We start from the raw sequence: 24,072 nt of genomic DNA, 5'->3' as shown, positions 1-24,072 counted from the left end.
CAGTGGGAAGGCGTGTAGAAAATACCAGTGGGAAGGCGAGGAGGAGAAGCCAGCGGGAAGGTGAGGAGAAGAAGCCAGCATGAAGACAAGGAGGAGAAGCCAGCGGGAAGGTGTGTAGAATAAGCCAGCGAGAAGGCAAGGAGGAGAAGCCAGCGGGAGGGCGAGGAGGAGAAGCCAGCGGGAGGGCGAGGAGGAGAAGCCAGCGGGAGGGCGAGGAGGAGAAGCCAGCGGGAAGGCGAGGAGGAGAAGCCAGCTTTCAGCTGCTGCACAGAGAGCCATCTAGGGGATCGGTTCCAGTAATTGCTCCCCTGCCATGCCAATCAGTCTCCCTGCCTACACTTGATTCACCCAGCTGCCTGAGCCCCCCTACTGGCCTGTGCCCTGAAAAGGAGGACTGGTGGAACCCACTTATCCATGGCCCTGTGTGACCGAACTACAACAAGGGGATTACAAAAAGCCCAGAGAGTCTATTATTGCTCAGTGTGATGAGTAGGACATCTGCTGGTTAAAGTTAGAATTTTTCACCCAGCATACAGGACAGGTAATGTCATACTGAGTGCCAGGCCAGCTCCCATCCTCTTCCATCAATATATGATGATGCCAGCTTATGGGACAACAATCTAAGTGTCAACAGAATGGAAGGGATCTACACTTGGATCGGTTAAGTCTTTACACACACAACAGCTTCCACCACATATTTTATCAGAAAAGGAAATGGATCTCTGTGGTTGCTGTAGAAATTCTGAAATTTAAGAAATGTCTGTAATACACGCTGCCACGCCAGACAGGGGTATGACAAAGATGAAGATCCATAAGAGATGGGGATTCTTTAAGTTCTTGTTTAGAACATTAGAGATGAAGCTTAACGGCTTTAAAATATTGTTTAATGGGAGAAAAAGAGACAAAATATGAGGAAATATGAGGAAGAAGGAACCCTCCAAACGTGTTGCTGCAAGAGAGTCCGTTGTGATGTGTGTGCTTCTACATGGACTTGAGCTGATGGTTTTATGACAAGCTATGATACAAACATTTCCTTGTTTTATTCATTAAAGACATTTATTGAGGATAATGCACTAGGCACGTGCGCTCTCTTTTATGTTTTATGTTTTTAGGGTCCAATTCAATGTATCATAAACCAGGCTTTAAAACCAGGATGTGCGGACCTAGTAAACCAGATTTAGATCACCCCCCCCCCCCCCCCCGCCACACCTGACTTACTTTACGATGCTGCTAGAATTTTACCATCTTCTGCTATGAAGGTTTATTGGAATTGACTACACCTTTCTTGTCTCCAAAGCCCAACAGTTCAGCCCTATGATTTAATTGCTCAATATGGAGTCTGATGTATGACCCCCCCCCCCATTCTCCACCCAGTTTGGGGTCCTCAGACCTCATTCTCACAAACCCAACATACAGGACAAGAGAAGTGACATTTCACAGTTGGTGTCCATATCAGAATAATAGAAAAATAATAACAAAATGCCCATAAATTTGGATTATGTGGTCATGTGACACCGGTTGGCCCTTATCTCCAGTTTTATTGTGACAAAGGAAGATACTTTTTTTTTATTTCAAGTTTTTACACTGGTTGGAGGCGTATATATATATATACAGTTTATATGTATTGGGCAGAACTGGTCGGGTGAGATTCACAGAAGATTTGGTTCCTCAGTGACAGTGAGGACAGCGGCAGGACAGAGGTGAGTGATGATCTGTCAGGACCAGTTACTGGAGACAATGAGGTCCTTATTCTTCATTCTGCTCTTCTCATTTCTTCTACATTTTTTACTGGAATTTGTCAAATTGTGCTTATAAATACAATATTGAAGACAGCAGTGCAGGTGTGGAGCATTGTCCCAAAGGTATGACATGTTGTCCCCAGGGATGGAGCATTGTCTCCAGGCATGGAACGTTGTACCCAGGGATGAAGCATTGTCTCCAGGCATGGAATGTTGTTCCCAGGGATGGAGCATTGTCTCCAGGCATGGAATGTTGTTCCCAGGGATGGAGCATTGTCTCCAGGCATGGAATGTTGTACCCAGGGATGGAACATTGTCTCCAGGCATGGAATGTTGTACCCAGGGATGGAGCATTGTCTCCAGGCATGGAATATTGTACCCAGGGATGGAGCATTGTCTCCAGGCATGGAATGTTGTACACAGGGATGGAGCATTGCCTCCAGGCATGGAATGTTATACCCAGAGATGGAGCATTGTCTCCAGGCATGGAATGTTGTTCCCAGGGATGGAGCATTGTCTCCAGGCATGGAATGTTGTACCCAGGCATGGAACATTGTCTCCAGGCATGGAGAATTGTCCCAAAGGTATGACATGTTGCATCCAGGGATGAAGCATTGTCTCCAGGCATGGAATGTTGTTCCCAGGGATGGAACATTGTCTCCAGGCATGGAATGTTGTACCCAGGGATGGAGCATTGTCTCCAGGCATGGAGCGTTGTACCCAGATATGGAGCATTGTCTCCAGACATGGAATATTGTACCCAGGGGTGGAACATTGTCTCCAGAGATGGAGCGATGTACCCAGGGATGGAGCATTGTCTCCAGGCATGAAATGTTGTCTCCAGGCATGGAATGTTGTACCCAGGGATGGAATGTTGTACCCAGGGATGGAACATTGTCTCCAGGCATGGAGAATTGTCCCAAAGGTATGACATGTTGCATCCAGGGATGAAGCATTGTCTCCAGGCATGGAATGTTATACCCAGGGATGGAGCATTGTCTCCAGGCATGGACCGTTGTACCCAGGGATGGAGCATTGTCTCCAGGCATGGAGCGTTGTACCCAGATATGGAGCATTGTCTCCAGACATGGAATATTGTACCCAGGGATGGAACATCGTCTCCAGAGATGGAGCGTTGTACCCAGGGATAGAGCATTGTCTCCAGGCATGAAATGTTGTCTCCAGGCATGGAATGTTGTACCCAGGGATGGAATGTTGTACCCAGGGATGGAGCATTGTCTCCAGGCATGGAATGTTGTACCCAGGGATGAAGCATTGTCTCCAGGCATGGAATGTTGTACCCAGGGATGGAGCATTGTCTCCAGGCATGGAGCATTATACCCAGGGATGGAGCATTGTCTCCAAGCATGGACCGTTGTACCCAGGGATGGAGCATTGTCTCCAGGCATGGACCGTTGTACCCAGGGATGGAGCATTGTCTCCGGGCATGGAATGTTGCACTCCTTGATGGAGCATTACTTTCTAGCATAGACTCTTGGCCACTGATATGGATATTGTCCCCTGGGATGGATTGTTGATCACTGGGATGAAACATCGTTCCATGGGATGGAATATTTTCCCCTGGGATGAAGCATTGTATGAGATGGAATATTGTCTCCTGGGTGGATTATCGACCACTGAGATGGAGCATTGTCCCCATGAAATGTAGAATTTTCCCCAAAATGGATTACTGTCCTGGAAATAGACTCTCTGAGATGGATTATTGCCCTCTGTAAAGAAATATTGCCTTTTGGGACAAAGCATTATCCCAATGGATGCAATACTGTCCTCTGGGATGGAGTATTGCCCTCAAAAATTAAGCATTGTACCAATGGAAGGTATACTGCACCTCAGAGATTGCAAAATCGCTCCAGTCCCTGGGATGGTAAATTGCCATCTGGGATTGTTTTTTTCCCCTGGGATATAATATTGACCTCTGTGTTAGAGCATCATTCTTGTGGGATGGAATATTATCCTCTGGGATGGAGCATTGTTCCCTTGTGTGAAAAAATTGCCTCTGGGATGGAATTTTGTCCCATAGGCTGGAATATTGGCCTCTAGGATGGAACTTTTTTACCCCTGGAGTAAATGAATGCCTCCTGATATACAGCTTATAGTAGATTATTGCCCCTTGACGTACATGATTGGTTCTCTGGGATGGAGTGTTAGTCTCTTGAATGAACTGTTTGCCTCTGAGGTGGATCACAGATCCAAGGTACAGAGCATTGCCACTTTGTCACAAATAAAGGTCTGTCAGCAAGGAAATATTGTCCCCTTAGATAAGGTTTTCCCACTGGGTCTAAATATTTCCCTCTTTAGAGAGATTAGTAGTTTCTAGGAGGCAATATTGTACTTCAGGTTGTTTCAAATAGAGAGATAACAAGTAACATTGTTTATAAACATTGATCAGACAGGAGATAGAGAGATACAAAGTAACATTGGGCTAGATTCAGGTAGGGCTGCGCACTCTTACGGAGGCGCAGCGTTCCGTTTTTACGCTACGCCTCCGTAAATTACTTGCGCTACGCTTCATTCACGAAGCAGCAGCTCCGTAATTTGCAGGGGCGTTCCGTAAAAGTGGCCAGCGTAAGCGCGCGTAATTTAAATGATCCCGTAGGGGGCGTGGATCATTTAAATTAGGCGCGTTCCCGCGCCGAACGTAGTGCGCATGCTCCGTCGGGAAACTGCATTGCGGTAAATGACGTCGCAAGGACGTCATTTGCTTCAACGTGAACGTAAATGGCGTCCAGCGCCATTCACGATTCACTTACGCAAACGACGTAATTTTCAAAAATCGCGACGCGGGAACGACGGGTATACTTAGCATTGGCTGCGCCTGCTAATAGCATGAGCAGCCTTACGCAGAAACCGACGAATGCAAACGACGTAAAATTCGAACGCCGGGCACGCGTACGGTTGCGAATCGCCGTGAGTATGCAATTTGCATACTCTACGCTGACCACTACGGGAACGCCACCTAGCGGCCATCGTAAGAATGCAGCCTACGATACGACGGCATAAGAGCCTTATGCCAGTCATATCTTAGGCTGCAGTCTAATACAGAAATCTGCAGTCTGAATACAGAAAAGTCGATACGCCGGTGCTACTTAGCAATTACGCTGCGTATCTATGGATACGCAGGCGTAATTGCTACCTGAATCTACCACTTTAAGTTCATAAATAAATAACTTTGCCATGCTTGTACTGGAATAACAGAGTATTTCAGGAGAGGAGAGTTCTGGAGGAAGGAGCAGAGTCCTCCAGCAGAGTATCTCAGCAGAGGAGAGTTCTGGAGGAAGGAGCAGAGTCCTCCAGCAGAGTATTTCAGGAGAGGAGAGTTCTGGAGGAAGGAGCAGAGTCCTCCCCCCTCCTGTGTATTATTCCTCAGTGTTTGTTGCTCTGTAATAACAGGAGATGGATTAGTGATGAGGGCCCCGGGGCTCCGCTCAGACGGCGGTACAGAGGTGACCTACAGACAATGGCGCTCTGTGATTGACAGATGTCACCGCTCTATGCCGTGTCAGCGTATTCACCTCCTACCACCGCGTGCCAGACTCTGACCGTCCCGGCCAATGACAGCCAACCGCTCGCCGAGAACTCCTGACCACTCAGCTAGAAATATATATATATACACAGAGAGCCAGATTCTCAGCAGAGTTACGACGGTGTATCTCAGGAAACACCGTCGTATCTCTGTTTCTGAGCCCGGGTATCTATGCGAGTGATTCCTAGAATCATTTTCGCATAGATACGGCCAAGATCCGACAGGTGTAAGTCACTTACACCGTCGGATCTTAGATGTAATGCAACGCCGGCCGCTAGGTGGTGTTTACGTTCAGTTCTCATTTGACTATGCAAATGAGCCTGATACGCTGATTCCCGAACAAATTTGCGTCGCGTAGTCGTCGCTTACGTCGTTTGCGTAAGCGTAAGGTTACCCCTGCTATATGAGGGGTAACCTTACACCAGTCCGCCGTATGCCATGGTAAGTATTGCGTCGGGTCAGCGTCGTCTTTTTCCGTCGAGTAAGTTGTTCTACTAAGTCGTCGACGAATACGACTTTACGTCAATGACGCTCACGTCGGCGTCATTGACGTTTTCCGTCGTGAACTGGAGCATGCGCACTGGGCTCTTTTTCCGCCCGGCGCATGCGCAGTTCGATCGGCGCGGGGGCGCGCTTAATTTGAATACAAGCCGCCCCCTTTGAATTCCGCGGCCATACGCTGGTCCATTTACACTACGCCGCCGCAAATTACGGAGCAAGTGTTTGGGGAATACGGCACTTGCTCCAGTAAGTTGCGGTGGCGTAGTGTAAATGGTTCACACTACGCCAGCGCAGAATCTTAGAGAATCTGGCCCAGTATCTGACAAAAGTAAGTACACCCCTCACATTTTTGTAAATATTTCCTTCTCTCTTTTTATGTGACAACACTGAAGAAATGACACTTTGTATCTACAATGTAGTGTAGTGAGTGTACAGCTTGTATAAAAGTGTAAATTTGCTGTCCCCTCAAAATAACTCAACACACAGCCATTAATATACAAACCGCTGGCAACAAAAGTGAGGACACCCCTAAGTGAAAATGTCCAAATTGGCCCCAAAGTGTCAATATTTTGTGTGGCCGCCATTATTTTCCAGCACTGACCTAACCCTCTTGGGCATGGAGGTCACCAGAGCTTCACAGGTTGTCACTGTCCTCTTCCCCTCCTCCATGATGACATCACAGAGCTGGTGGATGTTGGAGACCTTGCGCTCCTCCGCCTTCCGTATGAGGATGTCCCACAGATGATGAATAGGGTTTAGGTCTGGAGACATGCTTGGCCAGTCCATCACCTTTACCCTCAGCTTCTTTAGCAAGGCAGTGGTGGTCTTGGAGGTGTGTTTGGGGTCGTTGTCATGTTGGAATACTACCCTGCGGTCCAGTCTCTGAAGAGAGGGGATCATGCTCTGCTTCAGTATGTCACAGTACATGTTGGCATTCATGGTTCCCTCAATAATCTGTAGCTCCCCAGTGCCGGCAGCCCCAGACCATGACACTCCCCCCACCATGCCTGACTGTAGACAAGACACACTTGTCTTTGTCCTCCTAACCTGGTCCCCCCACACACGCCTGACACCATCTGACACCAAATACCTTTATCTTGGTCTCATCAGACCACAGGACATGGTTCCAGTAATCCATGTCCTTAGTCTGCTTGTCTTCAGCAAACTGTTTGCAGGTTTTCTTGTGCATCATCTTTAGAAGAGGCTTCCTTCTGGGACGACAGCCATGCAGACCAATTTAATGCAGTGTGCGGCGTATGGTCTGAGCACTGACAGGCTGACCCCCCACACCTTCACCCTCTGCAGCAATGCTGGCAGCACTCATACGTCTATTTCCCAAAGACAACCTCTGGATATGATGCTGAGCACGTGACCTCAACTTCTTTGGTGGACCATGGCGAGGCCTGTTCTGAGGGGAACCCGTCCTGTTATACCGCTGGATGGTCCTGGCCACCGCGCTGCAGATCAGTTTCAGGGTCTTGGCAATCATCTTATAGCCTAGAGACCATCTTTATGTAGAGACACAATTCTTTTTTTCAGATCCTCAGAGAGTTCTTTACCATGAGGTGCCATGTTGTACCTTCAGCGACCAGTATGAGAGAGTGAGAGCGATAACATCAAATTTAACACACCTGCTCCCCATTCACACCTGAGACCTTGTAATACTAACGAGTCACATGACACCGGGGAGGGGAAATGGCTAATTCAGCCCAATTTAGACATTTTCACTTAGGGGTGTACTCACTTTTGTTGCCAGTGGTTTAGACATTAATTAATTAATCCTGGTGTCTGTACAGTTCTTGGCTGTGCTCACAAATGTCTGACACAGATCAGCCCCCGTTACAGCCCCTCACCTCGAGACTCGACATGCAAAGTTACAATGTGGCAGTCACTAGGGTTGGTGTCACCCGGTGCTGTGAAACATGTTGTCATCCCTCCCACCGCGGACATGATACAAAGAGATGGTCAAAGACTGCAGAGAGGACACAAGAGATGGTCAGAGATTGTGGCTATAGCCATGCTCGCAGTGGTGTGGTGGGTGTCTCCAGGAGCCATGGGTGGATGGTACAGGGGTCTGGTCTCTGGGACTCAATGTGGCCATGCTCACAGTGGAGTGGTGGGTGTCTCCAGGAGCCATGGGTGGATGGTACAGGGGTCTGGTCTCTGGGACTCAATGTGGCCATGCTCACAGTGGTGTGGTGGGAGTCTCCAGGAGCCATGGGTGGATGGTACAGGGGTCTGGTCTCTGGGACTCAATGTGGCCATGCTCACAGTGGTGTGGTGGGAGTCTCCAGGAGCCATGGGTGGATGGTACAGGGGTCTGGTCTCTGGGACTCAATGTGGCCATGCTCACAGTGGTGTGGTGGGAGTCTCCAGGAGCCATGGGTGGATGGTACAGGGGTCTGGTCTCTGGGACTCAATGTGGCCATGCTCACAGTGGTGTGGTGGGAGTCTCCAGGAGCCATGGGTGGATGGTACAGGGGTCTGGTCTCTGGGACTCAATGTGGCCATGCTCACAGTGGTGTGGTGGGAGTCTCCAGGAGCCATGGGTGGATGGTACAGGGGTCTGGTCTCTGGGACTCAATGTGGCCATGCTCACAGTGGTGTGGTGGGAGTCTCCAGGAGCCATGGGTGGATGGTACAGGGGTCTGGTCTCTGGGACTCAATGTGGCCATGCTCACAGTGGTGTGGTGGGAGTCTCCAGGAGCCATGGGTGCATGGTACAGGGGTCTGGTCTCTGGGACTCAATGTGGCCATGCTCACAGTGGTGTGGTGGGAGTCTCCAGGAGCCATGGGTGGATGGTACAGGGGTCTGGTCTCTGGGACTCAATGTGGCCATGCTCACAGTGGAGTGGTGGGAGTCTCCAGGAGCCATGGGTGGATGGTACAGGGGTCTGGTCTCTGGGACTCAATGTGGCCATGCTCAATCCCCAAACCCCTATAGTGACGCCACTGGTCTGATCTCCGGGAGAGGGGAGACTGAGGAAATTCTTTCTACTGCCTGCACCAAACTGATGACATCATCTCAGCCTAGGTAAAGAATACTGGAGCTCTAGAAAAGCTTTGTCTGGTTGTTCTTTGCAGGAAATGGTAACATATATAAGGTCACTATGTTGTCATTGGTTGCCCCTTGCACAGAATGGGGACATATGAGGTCATTGGGTTGTCATTGGTTGCCCCTTGCACAGAATGGGGACATATGAGGTCATTGGGATGTCATTGGTTGCCACCTTGCACAGAATGGGGACATATGAGGTCACTATGTTGTCATTGGTTGCCCCTTGCACAGAATGGGGACATATGAGGTCACTATGTTGTCATTGGTTGCCCCTTGCACAGAATGGGGACATATGAGGTCACTATGTTGTCATTGGTTGCCCCTTGCACAGAATGGGGACATATGAGGTCACTATGTTGTCATTGGTTGCCCCTTGCACAGAATGGGGACATATGAGGTCACTATGTTGTCATTGGTTGCCCCTTGCACAGAATGGGGACATATGAGGTCACTATGTTGTCATTGGTTGCCCCTTGCACAGAATGGGGACATATGAGGTCATTGGGTTGTCATTGGTTGCCCCTTGCACAGAATGGGGACATATGAGGTCACTATGTTGTCATTGGTTGCCCCTTGCACAGAATGGGGACATATGAGGTCACTATGTTGTCATTGGTTGCCCCTTGCACAGAATGGGGACATATGAGGTCATTGGGTTGTCATTGGTTGCCCCTTGCACAGAATGGGGACATATGAGGTCACTATGTTGTCATTGGTTGCCCCTTGCACAGAATGGGGACATATGAGGTCACTATGTTGTCATTGGTTGCCCCTTGTACAGAATGGGGACATATGAGGTCACTATGTTGTCATTGGTTGCCCCTTGCACAGAATGGTAACATATGAGGTCACTATGTTTTTATTGGTTGTCCCTTGCAGGTAATGCAGACCGTCACAGTACAGCCATCCTCGGTGGTCACAACAACAATAGTGTCCCAAAACAATGACTGGAGCACCGGAATCTGTGACTGCTTTGATGACATGGGCTCATGTAAGTTCCACTTTTCTTCTTCTAGGACAATTAGAAAAAAACAATCCCAACAATTCATACAAACGTTCCCCCTAATTCCTGACTCAACCATCATCTCTGGTTCTGCAGGGGCGGGACTTAGCATTTGAAATGCTCTTTAACCACTTCCCATCGGGGCCAATTTTGGCACTTCCCTCCTACATGTAAAAATCACATTTTTTTGGCTAGAAAAATACTCAGAACCCCCAAACATTATGGGCCAGATCCACGTAGATCAGCGTAATTTTAAGCAGGCGTAGCGTATCGTAGTTACGCTAGGCCGCCGCTACTTTGAGAGGCAAGTGCTGTATTCACAAAGCACTCGCGTCTAAAGTTAAGGCGGCGTAGCGTAAATGTGTCAGCGTAAGGGTGCGGAATTCAAATGACAAAGATGTAGGCGTGATTTATGTTAATTCAACTTGACCCCACGTAAATGAAGTTTTTTTTTTAATGGCGCATGCGCCGTCCGTGGGGGTATCCCAGTGCGCATGCTCGGAATCACGTCGCAAATAGTCAATGCTTTTGACGTGAACGTAATTTACGCAAAGCCCTATTCGCGAACGTTTTACGCAAACGACGTACACAACGGAAAATTCGACGCTGGCCCGACGTCCATACTTAACATTGCGTACGCCTCATAGACCCAGAGATATCGTTACGCCGAAAAAAGCCTTACGTCAACGATGTAAAAAATGTGCCGGCTAGACGTACGTTCTAAGAATCGGCGTATCTAGCTAATTTGGATACACTACGTGGAAATCGACGGAAGCGCCACCTAGCGGCCAGCGTAAATATGCACCTTAGATCCGACGGCGTACTAAGACGTACGTCAGTTGGATCTAGCCCACATTCAGTTGTATCTTGTTTTGTGGATACAAAACAAAGATACGACGGGGCATCCTAGAAGTTACGCGGCGTATCAATAGATACGCCGGCATAAGTTCTTTGTGGATCTGGCCCTATATATGTTTTTTTTAGTAGAGACCCTAGAGAATACAATGGCAGTCATTGCAACTTTTTATCTCGCACGGTATTTGCGCAGCAATTTTTCAAACGCTTTTTTCAAAAGCTTTTCATGCTTACAAATCAAATAAAAAATGGAAATATTATCCCAATTTTTTTGCATAATGTGAAAGATTAAGTTACGCCGAGTAAATGTCACACTCGTGGAATGGCGTCAAACTTCGCTACTTAAAAATCCCCATAGGGGATTGTTTTGAGTTACGGAGGAAGTCTAGGGCTAGAATTATTGCTCTCACTCCAACGTTCGCGCTGACACTTCACATGTGTGGTTTGAACACCGTTTTCATATGTGGGCGGGACTTACGTATGCGTTCCCTTCTGAGTGCGAGCACACGGGGACAGGGGCATTTTAAAAAAAAAAATGTTATTGTTCATTTTACTTCAAATTTTTATTTTTTTTTACACTTTTAACCACTTAAGACCACGGACCTTTAGGCAGGTAAAGGACCCGGCCAGTTTTTGCGATTCGGCACTGCGTCGCTTTAACTGACAATTGCGCGATCGTACGACGTGGCTCCCAAACAAAATTGGCGTCCTTTTTTTCCCACAAATAGAGCTTTCTTTTGGTGGTATTCGATCACCTCTTCGGTTTTTATTTTTTGCGCTATAAACAAAAATAGAGCGACAATTTTTAAAAAAATTCCATATTTTTTACTTTTTGCTATAATAAATATCCCCAAAAAATATATAAACTTTTTTTCCTCAGTTTAGGCCGATACGTATTCTTCTACATATTTTTGGTAAAATATTTTTGGTAAAATCGCAATAAGCGTTTATCGATGGGTTTGCGCAAAATTTATAGCGTTTACAAAATAGGGGATAGTTTTATTGCATTTTTATTAATTATTGTTTTTTTACTACTAATAGCGGTGATCAGCGTTTTTTTTTCGTGACTGCGACATTATGGCGGACACTTCGGACAATTTTGACACATTTTTGGGACCATTGTCATTTTCACAGCAAAAAATGCATTAAAAATGCATTGTTTACTGTGAAAATGACAATTGCAGTTTGGGAGTTAACCACTAGGGGGCACTGAAGGGGTTAAGTGTGACCTCATCTGTGTTTCTAACTGTAGGGGGGCGGGGCTGGATGTGTGACTTCATTGATCGTGTTTCCCTATATTAGGGAACAGACGATCAATGACGGCGCCACAGTGAAGAACAGGGAAGGTGTGTTTACACACAGCTATTCCCGTTCTTCAGCTCCGGGGACCGATCGCGGGACTCTGGCGGTGATCGGGTCCACAGGTCCCGCGGCCAGGGAGCTTTGGACTGGGTCGCGACCCACGGCTGGGCACTTAAAGAGGACGTACCTGTACGTACATGTGCCCAGCCGTGCCATTCTGCCGACGTATATGTGCAGGAGGCGGTCCTTAAGTGGTTAAAAAAAAATTGGGATCACTTTTATTCCTATTACAAGAAATGTAAACATGAGATATGGGGGGGAGGGGGGGCGGGGTGGTCAATAAGACCTCACCTCTAGGCTGGGAAGCCTAAAATTAAAAAGAAAAAAAAAGATCACCGCTTCACAGCCGAAGCGGCGCCATTTTTTTGGAATGCAGAGGCCGGACGTGACGTCATAACATCGCGCCTGGCCTCCGACAATCATAGAACTTCCGGCGGCCATCTGGTACGCCGAAAATCTCTATGGTCAAGACCTGGGGCCGGCGGATCAATTCTCCAACTGCAGCGGTGAGTCAGGAGAAGCACCTGAGGGCGCCGGGAGGGGGGGGGGACATCCAATTTTGCCGCCCGTAAGAACAATCACATGGTGGAACAGCCGCTATGATCGTTCCTATGGTAGGGAATCGGCAGCTGAAAACGGCAAAAAAATTAATGAGGCCTGTAGCTCCACCCATTATTCAGATATCACCGCACAAAGCCCAGGACGTCTTTGGACATTAGGCGGTCGTCAAGTGGTTAAACTTTCCGATAGCCACTGCTGACTCTTGAGGCCGCTATGAGGTGAACTAGGCACGACTGACAATGAGATGCAGTTCTAGGGAGCGCCGCAAAGGCTGCCGAACCTAGAAAGTGCGAGGAACGGATGAAGCCAGAAAAGTGGTATTATTGGAGAGAATCCTAAAAAGTGGAGACTTCCTGGAACCACGTAGGAGATGTTTGCAGTTTCCAGTGACTGGCCTGCCCAGGGTTGATGGAGCATCTGATGCCGCGTACACACCACCATTTTTAATGGTCTAGAAAAAACAGAGGCCCGGATTCAGGTACATTTGCGCTCTATTTGCGGAGGCACAGGGCAACGATTTTGCCCTGCGCCCCCGCAAATATTTTGCGCTGCCCTCGATTCACGGAGCAGTAGCTCCGTAAATTGCAAGGGCGCGCCGGCAAAATTGCCCGGCGTAAGCGCGCGCAATGTAAATGATCCCGCCGGGGGCGGGAATCATTTAAATTAGGCGCGTTCCCTCGCCGATCGTAAAGCGCATGCGCCGTCGGGAAAGTTTCCCGACGTGCATTGCGGCAAATGACGTCGCAAGGACGTCATTTGCTTCAAAGTGAACGTGAATGGCGTCCAGCGCCATTCACGTATCACTTACGCAAACGGTGCGAAATTCAAATTTCACGACGTGGGAACGGAGGGTATACTTTAGCATTGGCTGCCCCTACTATTAGAAGGGGCAGTCTTACGCTAAAGACGCCATACGGAAACTCCGTAACTTGCGTACGCAGGGCCCGCGCAACATTGTGAATCGGCGTAAGTATGCAATTTGCATACTATACGCTGACCACAATGGGAGCGCCCCCTAGCGGTCAACGCAAGAATGCAGCCTAAAATCTGCGTGGCATAAGAGCCTTATGCCACGCAGATTTTAGGCTGCAGTCGGCGTAACGAGTTCTCTGAATCAGGAGCACTCGTTACGCCGGCGCAAGTCAGCAATTGCGCTGCGAAACTATGGTTACGCAGGCGCAATTGCTACCTGAATCTGGGCCAGAGTTTTTTTCAACCCGATTATTGTTAAACCGGCCTTGCCTACACACGATCGTGAAAAAAAAATGCTCTAGCAAAGCGCGGTGACGTACAACACGTACGACGGCACTATAAAGGGGAAGTTCCATGCGGATGGCGCCACCCTTGGGGCTGCTTTAGCTGATTCCGTGTTTGTAAAAGACGATTTGCGATTTTCTGTCTGTTACAGCGTGATGGATGTGCTATCTCCATTACGAACGGTAGTTTTACCAGAAGGAGCGCTCCCGTCTCATAACTTGCTTCTAAACATGTGCGTTTTTTTTTTCACGTCGTTAAAGCCCACACACGACCATTTTTTACGACTTTAAAAACGACAACGTTAAAAATGGCCATTTTTACGTCGTGACAAATGCTCTGGAGCCCACACACCATCGTTTTTAACCACTTCCGGACTGCCGCATGTACATATACGTCGGCAGAATGGCACGGACAGGCACATTGGAGTACCTGTACTTCCCTGCCTAGACGTGGGTCGGGGGTCCGATTGGCACCCCCCCCCCAGTACATGCGGCGGTTCCCGTGGCTTCAGGAGCGATCCGGGACGAGGGCGCGGCTATTCGCTTCTAGCCGCCCCCTTGCGATCGCTCCCCGGAGCTGAAGAACGGGGAGAGCCGTATGTAAACACGGCTTCCCCGTGCTTCACTGTGGCGGCTGCATCGATCGAGTCATCCCTTTTATAGGGAGACTCGATCGATGACGTCAGACCTACAGCCACACCCCCCTACGGTTGTAAACACACACTAGGTGAACCCTAACTCCTACAGCGCCCCCTGTGGTTAACTCCCAAACTGCAACTGTCATTTTCACAATAAACAATGCAATTTAAATGCATTTTTTGCTGTGAAAATGACAATGGTCCCAAAAATGTGTCAAAATTGTCCGAAGTGTCCGCCATAATGTCGCAGTCACGAAAAAAATCGCTGATCGCCGCCATTAGTAGTAAAAAATAAAAAAAAATAAAACTATCCCCTATTTTGTAAACGCTATAAATTTTGCGCAAACCAATCGATAAACGCTTATTGCGATTTTTTTTTTTACAAAAATATGTAGAAGAATACGTATCGGCCTAAACTGAGGAAAAATATTTTTTTAGATGTTTTTGGGGGATATTTATTATAGCAAAAAGTAAAAAATATTGCATTTTTTTCAAAATTGTCACTCTATTTTTGTTTATAGCGCAAAAAATAAAAACCGCCGAGGTGATCAAATACCACCAAAAGAAAGCTCTATTTGTGGGGAAAAAAGGACGCCAATTTTGTTTGGTAGCCACGTTGCACGACCGCGCAATTGTCTGTTAAAGCGACGCAGTGCCGAATTGTAAAAACCCCTTGGGTCATTTAGCAGCATATTGGTCCGGTACTTAAGTGGTTAATGACATAAAAAAACCGTCCTTTTTTACAACCCGAAAAACGTCTGTGTGTACGCGGCATGAGGCTCAGGCTGGGGCATTTTTCTACTCCCACTGGCCACAGTCTGGCCCGTCTAAGTTCTAAGGCCCCTTTTACACTGAGGCGTATTTCAGGCGTTTTAGCGCTAAAAATAGCGCATAAATAATCCTGCCCCAGCATTCTCAATGTGAGAGCCAGAGGGCTTTCACACTGAGGCGCTGCGCTGGCAGGAGGAAAAAAAATCTCCTGCAAGCAGCATCTTTGGAGCGGTATAGGAGCGGGATGTTTACCACTCCTATACCACTCCTTTCCATTGAAATCAATAGTAAAACGCGGTAATAGGCATGTGCAAATTCGGACAAATTTTTCATTATTCGGACATCCAGATGCATACGAATTCCCGAATTGCAATATTAACTAATTTACCGAATCCGAACGAATTGAAAACCCACGGACGAAATTCGATCGGAATTCGAAAAAAAAATTATATTCGAAAAGAGACTATTTGTTTTAGAATCCGGTCGAAATATTTTCGATTTCGACCAGATTTTTCGAAATTCGGTCGAAAACGAACGAATTCCGAAAACGAATTTAACACATGTAACAAATCTAACTTAACGAAATTAATTAAATAACTAATTAAAACAATTTTTTCCCTTTTGCACATGCCTACGCGGTAATACCGCCGGCAATGCGCCTCTGCAGAGGTGCATTGCCGGCGCTATTAACCCTTTTCCGGCCGCTAGCGGGGGTTAAAACTGCACCACTAGCGGCCGAACATCGTGGTAATTACGACGGTATAGTGGCACCGCACCTCACATGCCCAGTGTGAACCTAATTTTTACCACAAAAAAATGGAAAAACGTATTAACTCGAGTATAAGCCTAGGGTGAGAATGCAGCAGCTACTGTAAGTGGAAAAGAGGGTCAACAATGCCCATTTGCAGACTCACTGTGCTCATCTGCAGCATCACTGTGCCCATTTGTAGCCTCACTGTGCCCATCTGCAGCCTCACTGTGCCCACCTGTCTCATCAGTGCCCATCTGCAGCCTCTCTGCCCACCTGTCTCATCAGTGCCCATCTGCAGCCTCACTGCCCACCTGTCTCATCAGTGCCCATCTGCAGCCTCACTGCCCACCTGTCTCATCAGTGCCCATCTGAAGCCTCACTGTGCCCACCTGTCTCATCAGTGCCCATCTGCAGCCTCTCTGCCCACCTGTCTCATCAGTGCCCATCTGCAGCCTCACTGCCCACCTGTCTCATCAGTGCCCATCTGCAGCCTCACTGTGCCCACCTGTCTCATCAGTGCCCATATGCAGCCTCACTGCCCACCTGTCTCATCAGTGCCCACCTGCAGCCTCACTGTGCCCACCTGTCTCATCAGTGCCCATCTGCAGCCTCACTGTGCCCACCTATCTCATCAGTGCCCATCTGCAGCCTCACTGCCCACCTGTCTCATCAGTGCCCATCTGTAGCCTCACTGTGCCCACCTGTCTCATCAGTGCCCATCTGCAGCCTCACTGTGCCCACCTGTCTCATCAGTGCCCATCTGCACCTTCACTGCCCACCTGTCTCATCAGTGCCTATCTGCAGCCTCACTGTGCCCACCTGTCTCATCAGTGCCCATCTGCAGCCTCACTGCCCACCTATCTCATCAGTGCCCATCAGCAGCCTCACTGTGCCCACCTGTCTCATCAGTGCCCATCTGCAGCTTCACTGCCCACCTGTCTCATCAGTGCCCATCTGCAGCCTCACTGTGCCCACCTGTCTCATCAGTGCCTATCTGCAGCCTCACTGCCCACCTGTCTCATCAGTGCCCATCTGCAGCCTCACTGCCCACCTATCTCATCAGTGTCCATCTGCAGCCTCACTGTGCCCATCTGTCTCATCAGTGCCCATCTGCAGACTCACTGTGCCCACCTGTCTCATCAGTGCCCATCTGCAGCCTCACTGTGCCCATCTGTCTCATCAGTGCCCATCTGCAGCCTCACTGTGCCCACCTGTCTCATCAGTGCCCATCTGCAGCCTCACTGTGCCCACCTGTCTCATCAGTGCCCATCTGCAGCTTCACTGCCCACTTGTCTCATCAGTGCCCATCTGCAGCCTCACTGTGCCCACCTGTCTCATCAGTGCCTATCAGCAGCCTCACTGCCCACCTGTCTCATCAGTGCCCATCTGCAGCCTCACTGTGCCCACCTGTCTCATCAATGCCCATCTGCAGCTTCATGTACCTTGTTGCATGCAACTGCAGTCGGCGGTGTTCTGTTAAAAGTTCCAATTTATTTAATTCTCCAACCGGGTGTACTGCACATGCGCAAGCGCGTCCACGAGAACGCCTTGACCTACAACGTCTTACCCATCAAATACACCAACTCCACTAGCCACCGCACGGCAAGAAAGACATTCTCGTGGATGCGCTCGCACGTGCGCAGTACACCCGGCAACAGTTAAGACAGCAAGATACAGCAGGAGACTTGATTATAAGCCGGGGGGTGTGGGGGGGGCATTTTTTATACGGTAACTTAAAAAATAAAAAACACTGAAATAAGGAAAAAGCTCTTTTATCATTTGTTATATTTTGATTGAGAAGGACGTGTGTATTTTTGTGGAAGGTGGTGTAAGATGCCTCCAAAGGGGCCCTCAGGTTGCTCAGCACTGGTGTTCTTTAGGGGCCCATTTCCAGGGCCTTTCATTGTATATGACCTCTAACCTCCAGTAGATATGAAATTCCACGACATAACGGATTCTCTCCACCTCTTGCCTTCTCCCGTCTCTTCTCAGGTTTATTTGCCTCCTGTTGCTTCCAATACTTCCAATGTGCGACGGTCCATGACCATGGCGAGTTCATGTGTCTCCCCGCACTGGACACAAGCTGGTTTGGCTACTCTCCGGTTGTCCCCCCTGTATCTCTGGCACTGCGAACGTCGATCCGGGAACGGTACAAAATACGTGTAAGTACCTGGCTATGGCCAAAGCGTAAGAGCAATTCACCTCTTCCGATACTTACAAACATAAAAAGTACATTCATGGATTGCCCATGTGTGAAGGTTAATGCCTAGGGAGGAGGGCAGCTCCACTGCTGGACTATATACAGAGACAACAAGGACTGCCAACAAAATCCAATATGGCCGACTCCTCCTGGGAACTAAGGAGTAATGATGAAAGGCTGTAGACATAACAATGTTCTCTGATCTGACCAGGGCTGCTGGAAGGATTACTACTTCCACCCTTGTGTTCCCAGTGTGTCCCAGCCTGCTTCCACCCTTGTGTTCCCAGTGTATCCCAGCCTGCTTCCACCCTTGTGTTCCCAGTGTGTCCCAGCCTGTTTCCAGCCTTGTGTTCCCAGTGTGTCCTAGCCTGCTTCCATCCTTGTGTTCCCAGTGTGTCCCAGCCTGTTTCCAGCCTTGCGTTCCCAGTGTGTCCCAGCCTGCTTCCACCCCTGTGTTCACAGTGTGTCCCAGCCTGCTTCCATCCTTGTGTTCTCAGTGTGTCCCAGCCTGTTTCCAGCCTTGTGTTCCCAGTGTGTCCCAGCCTGCTTCCATCCTTGTGTTCCCAGTGTGTCCCAGCCTGCTTCTACCCTTGTGTTCCCAGTGTGTCCCAGCCTGTTTCCAGCCTTGTGTTCCCAGTGTGTCCCAGCCTTCTTCCAGCCTTGCGTTCCCAGTGTGTCCCAGCCTGCTTCCAGCCTTGTGTTCCCAGTGTGTCCCAGCCTGCTTCCACCCTTGTGTTCCCAGTGTGTCCCAGCCTGCTTCCAGCCTTGTGTTCCCAGTGTGTCCCAGCCTTCTTCCAGCCTTGTGTTCCCAGTGTATCCCAGCCTTCTTCCAGAATTGTGTTCCCAGTGTGTCCCAGCCTTCTTTCAGCCTTGTGTTCCCAGTGTGTCCCAGCCTTCTTTCAGCCTTGTGTTCCCAGTGTGTCCCAGTCTGTTTCCACCCTTGTGTTCCCAGTGTGTCTCAGTCTGCTTCCACCCTTGTGTTCCCAGTGTGTCCCAGCCTGCTTCCAGCCTTGTGTTCCCAGTGTGTCCCAGAAGCCAAGCCTTAAATGAGAAAGATTGGATGTGAAGACATTCTTTTACTTGACAAAATTTGGACTAGAGACTAGGAGTCACCTATGGGTGCTGCACCTTACCTCCTGACACGAATGTGGGGCCCCGGGGTGGAATTAACAAAGAGCGATGCAAGCACAATCCTTGCTTCACTCTTCTGAACATAAAAAAATGAGCAGATGTTGCTCCTAGTTGACAAAAGGGGTGCACGCCTCTTTATTAATTAGGGGCAATCAGTTCTGTGGCCCTGGGAAGGAATAGCTGGGACTTCCCATCCACACCCCTCGCTCAGTTTAGAGCAGGAGGGAGGAGAATGGTTGCTAACCCTTCAGGCTCTGCTCGTGCAGGGTGATCACAGTACACAGGCAGAGATAGGAATGAGAGTGGTATGCTTACAGCTCACATTCTGTCCACCAAGGCCAAACCTGGGGGACTCCGTGGCAGTTTTCTATATAGGAAACGTCCTCATTCCCTCTATTAATCAGGTGCAGACCTGCTCTAGTTTCTATTTCACTCTGATATAGAAAATGGTTTGAGTGGCGCAGATAGGCCTGAAACAAGTCTATCTGCTTAGTTAATATGGTTCCCACCACGTCTGACAGTTCCCCGTGCCGTTATATTGGATCAGGAAGTTTTGTTAATTTCCCGGATTTCATTTAAAAAAAGAGGACTGCACACCAGGCTTCTGGGCTTTGTCACCCGGCTGACCGGCAACATTGAGGAGGAACAAGGCAGGTTTGGCGGTGGTGGGACGTGCTGTGATCATCTAATTCCCCTGATTGTCCCCAAAACCATCTTCTGGTGGGAATTTTATGTCTTTTTATTCATTTTTACAGTATTTATATCCCTTCTGGAAACAAGATTATGACTTTAGATTGCTCTTTACTGTTCTTTTTTGATTAGTATTTACCTGTAAAAGAAAGCTGAAACATTCTTTAATCCATTACAGACTCCGCCTCTTCTAAATAAAACCAGTTCTGGAATTAAACAAAGTCTTATTCTATATTATCGGTACATGTTGTGTATTGTATTATACTTCAATGAAAGTAATTCTGTTTAAGGCCTGGAGACCGAATAACGTTCTGTATCTTCCCGTCCTCTTCTTTCTCTATCTACACTCCCTTTTTACTTTCTCTCTATCCCCTCTATTCTACTCCGTTCTCTCTCTCTCTCCACTCTCCCACCCACCCTCTGTCTCTTCCTCCCTCTCTCCTTTACTTTCTCCTCTCTCACCCTTTCCATCACTCTCTCCTTCCCCATCACTTTCTCATTTTCTCTCCTCTCCCACCCTCTCTATCTCTCTTCCCTTTCCCACTCACCCTCTCTCCTCTACCTCCCTCCCCCTCTTTCTCCTCTCCTTGTCCCCACCCTCTCTCTCTTCCTCTCTTTCTCCTCTCCTAACCTATCTATCCTCTCCCACTCACCCTCTCTCTTTCTCTCTCCTTGTCCCCACCCTCTCTCTCTTCTTCTCTTTATCCTCTCCCATCCTCTCTATCTCTCTCATCTCCCATTTCTCTATCTCTCTCTCTCCTCTCCCACCCCTCTATCTCTCCTCTCCCACCCACCCTCTCTCTTTCTCTCTCCTTGTCCCCCCACCCTCTCTCTCTTCTTCTCTTTCTCCTCGCCTACTCTCTCTATCTCTCTCCTCTCCCACCCTCTATATCTCTCTCCTCTCTATCCTCTCCCACCAACCCTCTCTCTTTCTCTCTCCTTGTCCCCCACCCTTGCTCTCTCTTCTTCTCTTTCTCCTCTCTATCTCTCTCATCTCCCATTTTCTCTATCTCTCTCTCTCCTCTCCCACCCCTCTATCTCCCCTCTCCCACCCACCCTCTGTCTTTCTCTCTCCTTGTCCCCCACCCTCTCTCTCTTCTTCTCTTTCTACTCTCCTACCCTCTCTATCTCTCTCCTCTCCCACCCTCTATATCTCTCTCCTCTCTATCCTCCTCTTCCACCAACCCTCTCTCTTTCTCTCTCCTTGTCCCCCCACCCTCTCTCTCTTCTTCTCTTTCTCCTCTCCTACTCTCTCTATCTCTCTCCTCTCCCACCAACCCTCTCTCTTTCTCTCTCCTTGTCCCCCACCCTTGCTCTCTCTTCTTCTCTTTCTCCTCTCCCATCCTATCTATCTCTCTCATCTCACATTTTCTCTATCTCTCTCTCCTCTCCCACCCCTCTATCTTCCCTCTCCCACCCACCCTCTCTCTTTCTCTCTCCTTGTCCCCCCACCCTCTCTCTCTTCTTCTCTTTCTACTCTCCTACCCTCTCTATCTCTCTCCTCTCCCACCCTCTATATCTCTCTCCTCTCTATCCTCCTCTCCCACCAACCCTCTCTCTTTCTCTCTCCTTGTCCCCCCACCCTCTCTCTCTTATTCTCTTTCACCTCTCCCATCCTCTCTATCTCTCTCCTCTCCCATCTTCTCTATCTCTCCTCTGCCACCCACCATCGCTCCCTTCTTTTCTCTACTCTCTCACCCTCTTTCTCCTCTCCCTTCCACCATCTTATTCTCACCCCACCCTTTTTCTTTATTTCTCTCCTGTCTGACCCTCTCTTTCTCCTCACCCCGCCCCCCTTTCTCCTTCTCTTTCTTCTCACCCACGCTCTCTATCTCTTCTGTCCCGCCCTTACTCAATATCTCTTGATCCTTTTTCCTACTCACCCTCTATCTCTCCTTTCCCCCACCATCGTTCTTTTTCTCCTGTCCTACCCTCTCTATCTCTCCTCTCCCACCCACCATCACTCTCTCCTTCATTCCCCTCTCCCACTCACCCTCTCCATCTTTCAATCTTTTTTCTCTCCCTCACACTCTTTCTCTCTCCCCTTCTTTCTGTCCTCTCTGACACTCTTTCTCCTCTCCCCCAACTCTCCCTCCCTCCTTCCATTTCTACACTCCCACACTGTCTGTCTATCCTCTCCTACCTGTTATCACTCTCTCCTGTCCCACCCTTTCTCTCTTTTCTCTCTCTCTCTCTCTCTCTACTGCTCATCCTCTATCTCCCTCTCTCCTCTATCCCCCACCCTTCCTCTCTCCTACTCCTTCTCTTTCCTGTCCCACACTCTCTATATCTTTCCCCTCTCCCACCCACCCTCTCTCTATCCTCTCTTTCCCACTCACTTTTTCCTTTCCCACCCTCTCGCTCTTCACTTCCCCACCCTCTCGCTCTTCACTTCCCCCACCCTCTCGCTCTTCACTTCCCCCACCCTCTTGCTCTTCACTTTCCCCACCCTCTCAATCTCCTTCTTTCTCTCCTGTCTGACCCTCTCTCTCCTCTCCCACTCACGATCACTCTCTTCTCTTTACTGTTCCTCTATATCTCCCCCCTCTCTTTCCCTCCCCTCTCTCGCTATCTCTTTCTTACTTTTTCTCCTCTGCCTTCATCTCTTTCCTTCTTCAACCTGCTTTGCTCTCTTCCTCTCACTCTTTCTCTTCTTTTATTTATCCAATCCCCAAATATCTCTCTCCTCCCCCCCCCCCCTCTATCTGCCTTGTCTACCCCTCTTCTCTTTTCCTGCACACTTTTTCTCCTCTCTCCACTCTCTCTGTTGCACTCCTCTGCTTTGTACCCCCCTCTCTCAATCTCATCTCTCCCCCTCTCCTCTCTCTTTCCCCCCCTCTCATTGCTCCCCTCTTCTCTCTTACCACCTCTACACCCCCCCCCCCCCCAGGGATCGATGTGTGAAGACTGCCTTATGTTGTATTGCTGTTTGTGCTGCACCTGGTGCCAGATGGCTCGAGAGATCAAGAGACGCAAGCAGCCGGCTTACATTGTAACAGCCCAGACCACCACCGTGACGATGCCAGGGCAGAATGTCAGGTACCCGGCCCCCTCATACTAGCCTTAGTCATGGGGCTTGGTGAATGTGAACTCTAAGAACCCAGAACGTTACAATGGAGCGAAGACACCGACCTTCTCAGTGGAGGTCCACCACCACTACCCAACGAGGAGACACTGAGAGACATGGGGGGACCACCACTACCCAATGAGGAGACACTGAGAGACATGGGGGGACCACCACTACCCAACGAGGAGACACTGAGAGACATGGGGGGACCACCACTACCCAATGAGGAGACACTGAGAGACATGGGGGGACCACCACTACCCAACGAGGAGACACTGAGAGACATGGGGGGACCACCACCACCCAACAAGGAGATACTGAGAGACATGGGGGGACCACCACTACCCAATGAGGAGACACTGAGAGACTTGGGGGGACCACCACTACCCAATGAGGAGACACTGAGAGACATGGGGGGACCACCACTACCCAACGAGGAGACACTGAGAGACATGGGGGGACCACCACCACCCAACAAGGAGATACTGAGAGACATGGGGGGACCACCACTACCCAATGAGGAGACACTGAGAGACTTGGGGGGACCACCACTACCCAATGAGGAGACACTGAGAGACATGGGGGGACCACCACTACCCAACGAGGAGAGACATGGGGGGACCACCACTACCCAACGAGGAGACACTGAGAGACATGGGGGGACCACCACCACCCAACAAGGAGATACTGAGAGACATGGGGGGACCACCACTACCCAATGAGGAGACACTGAGAGACTTGGGGGGACCACCACTACCCAATGAGGAGACACTGAGAGACATGGGGGGACCACCACTACCCAACGAGGAGACACTGAGAGACATGGGGGGACCACCACCACCCAACAAGGAGATACTGAGAGACATGGGGGGACCACCACTACCCAACGAGGAGACACTGAGAGACATGGGGGGACCACCACTACCCAATGAGGAGACACTGAGA

The 24,072-nt window shown here is 49.2% G+C and overlaps 1 protein-coding gene across 1 annotated transcript; it reads left to right on the top strand.

Moving 5' to 3' along the window:
- Positions 1 to 1,624: 1,624 nt before the first annotated feature.
- Positions 1,625 to 23,469, top strand: LOC120933747 (cornifelin homolog). The gene is made up of 4 exons (XM_040347121.1): positions 1,625 to 1,700; positions 9,722 to 9,833; positions 18,032 to 18,201; positions 22,951 to 23,469. Exons 2-4 carry the CDS (start codon positions 9,725 to 9,727, stop codon positions 23,119 to 23,121), a joined length of 450 nt encoding a protein of 149 aa, XP_040203055.1. The 5' UTR covers positions 1,625 to 1,700; positions 9,722 to 9,724; the 3' UTR covers positions 23,122 to 23,469.
- Positions 23,470 to 24,072: the final 603 nt, after the last annotated feature.

This window comes from Rana temporaria, chromosome 3 (assembly GCF_905171775.1).
Source record: "Rana temporaria chromosome 3, aRanTem1.1, whole genome shotgun sequence".
Taxonomy (NCBI): domain Eukaryota; kingdom Metazoa; phylum Chordata; class Amphibia; order Anura; family Ranidae; genus Rana; species Rana temporaria.
This window is presented reverse-complemented; position numbering and strand designations above follow the sequence as displayed.

Coding starts and splice junctions, on each gene's coding strand:
- LOC120933747 (XM_040347121.1), top strand. CDS start 9,725: ATGCAGACCGTCACAGTACAGCCATCCTCGGTGGTCACAACAACAATA. Junction 9,834..18,031: donor CTTTGATGACATGGGCTCAT/GTAAGTTCCACT, acceptor GTCTCTTCTCAG/GTTTATTTGCCTCCTGTTGC. Junction 18,202..22,950: donor GGGAACGGTACAAAATACGT/GTAAGTACCTGG, acceptor CCCCCCCCCCAG/GGATCGATGTGTGAAGACTG.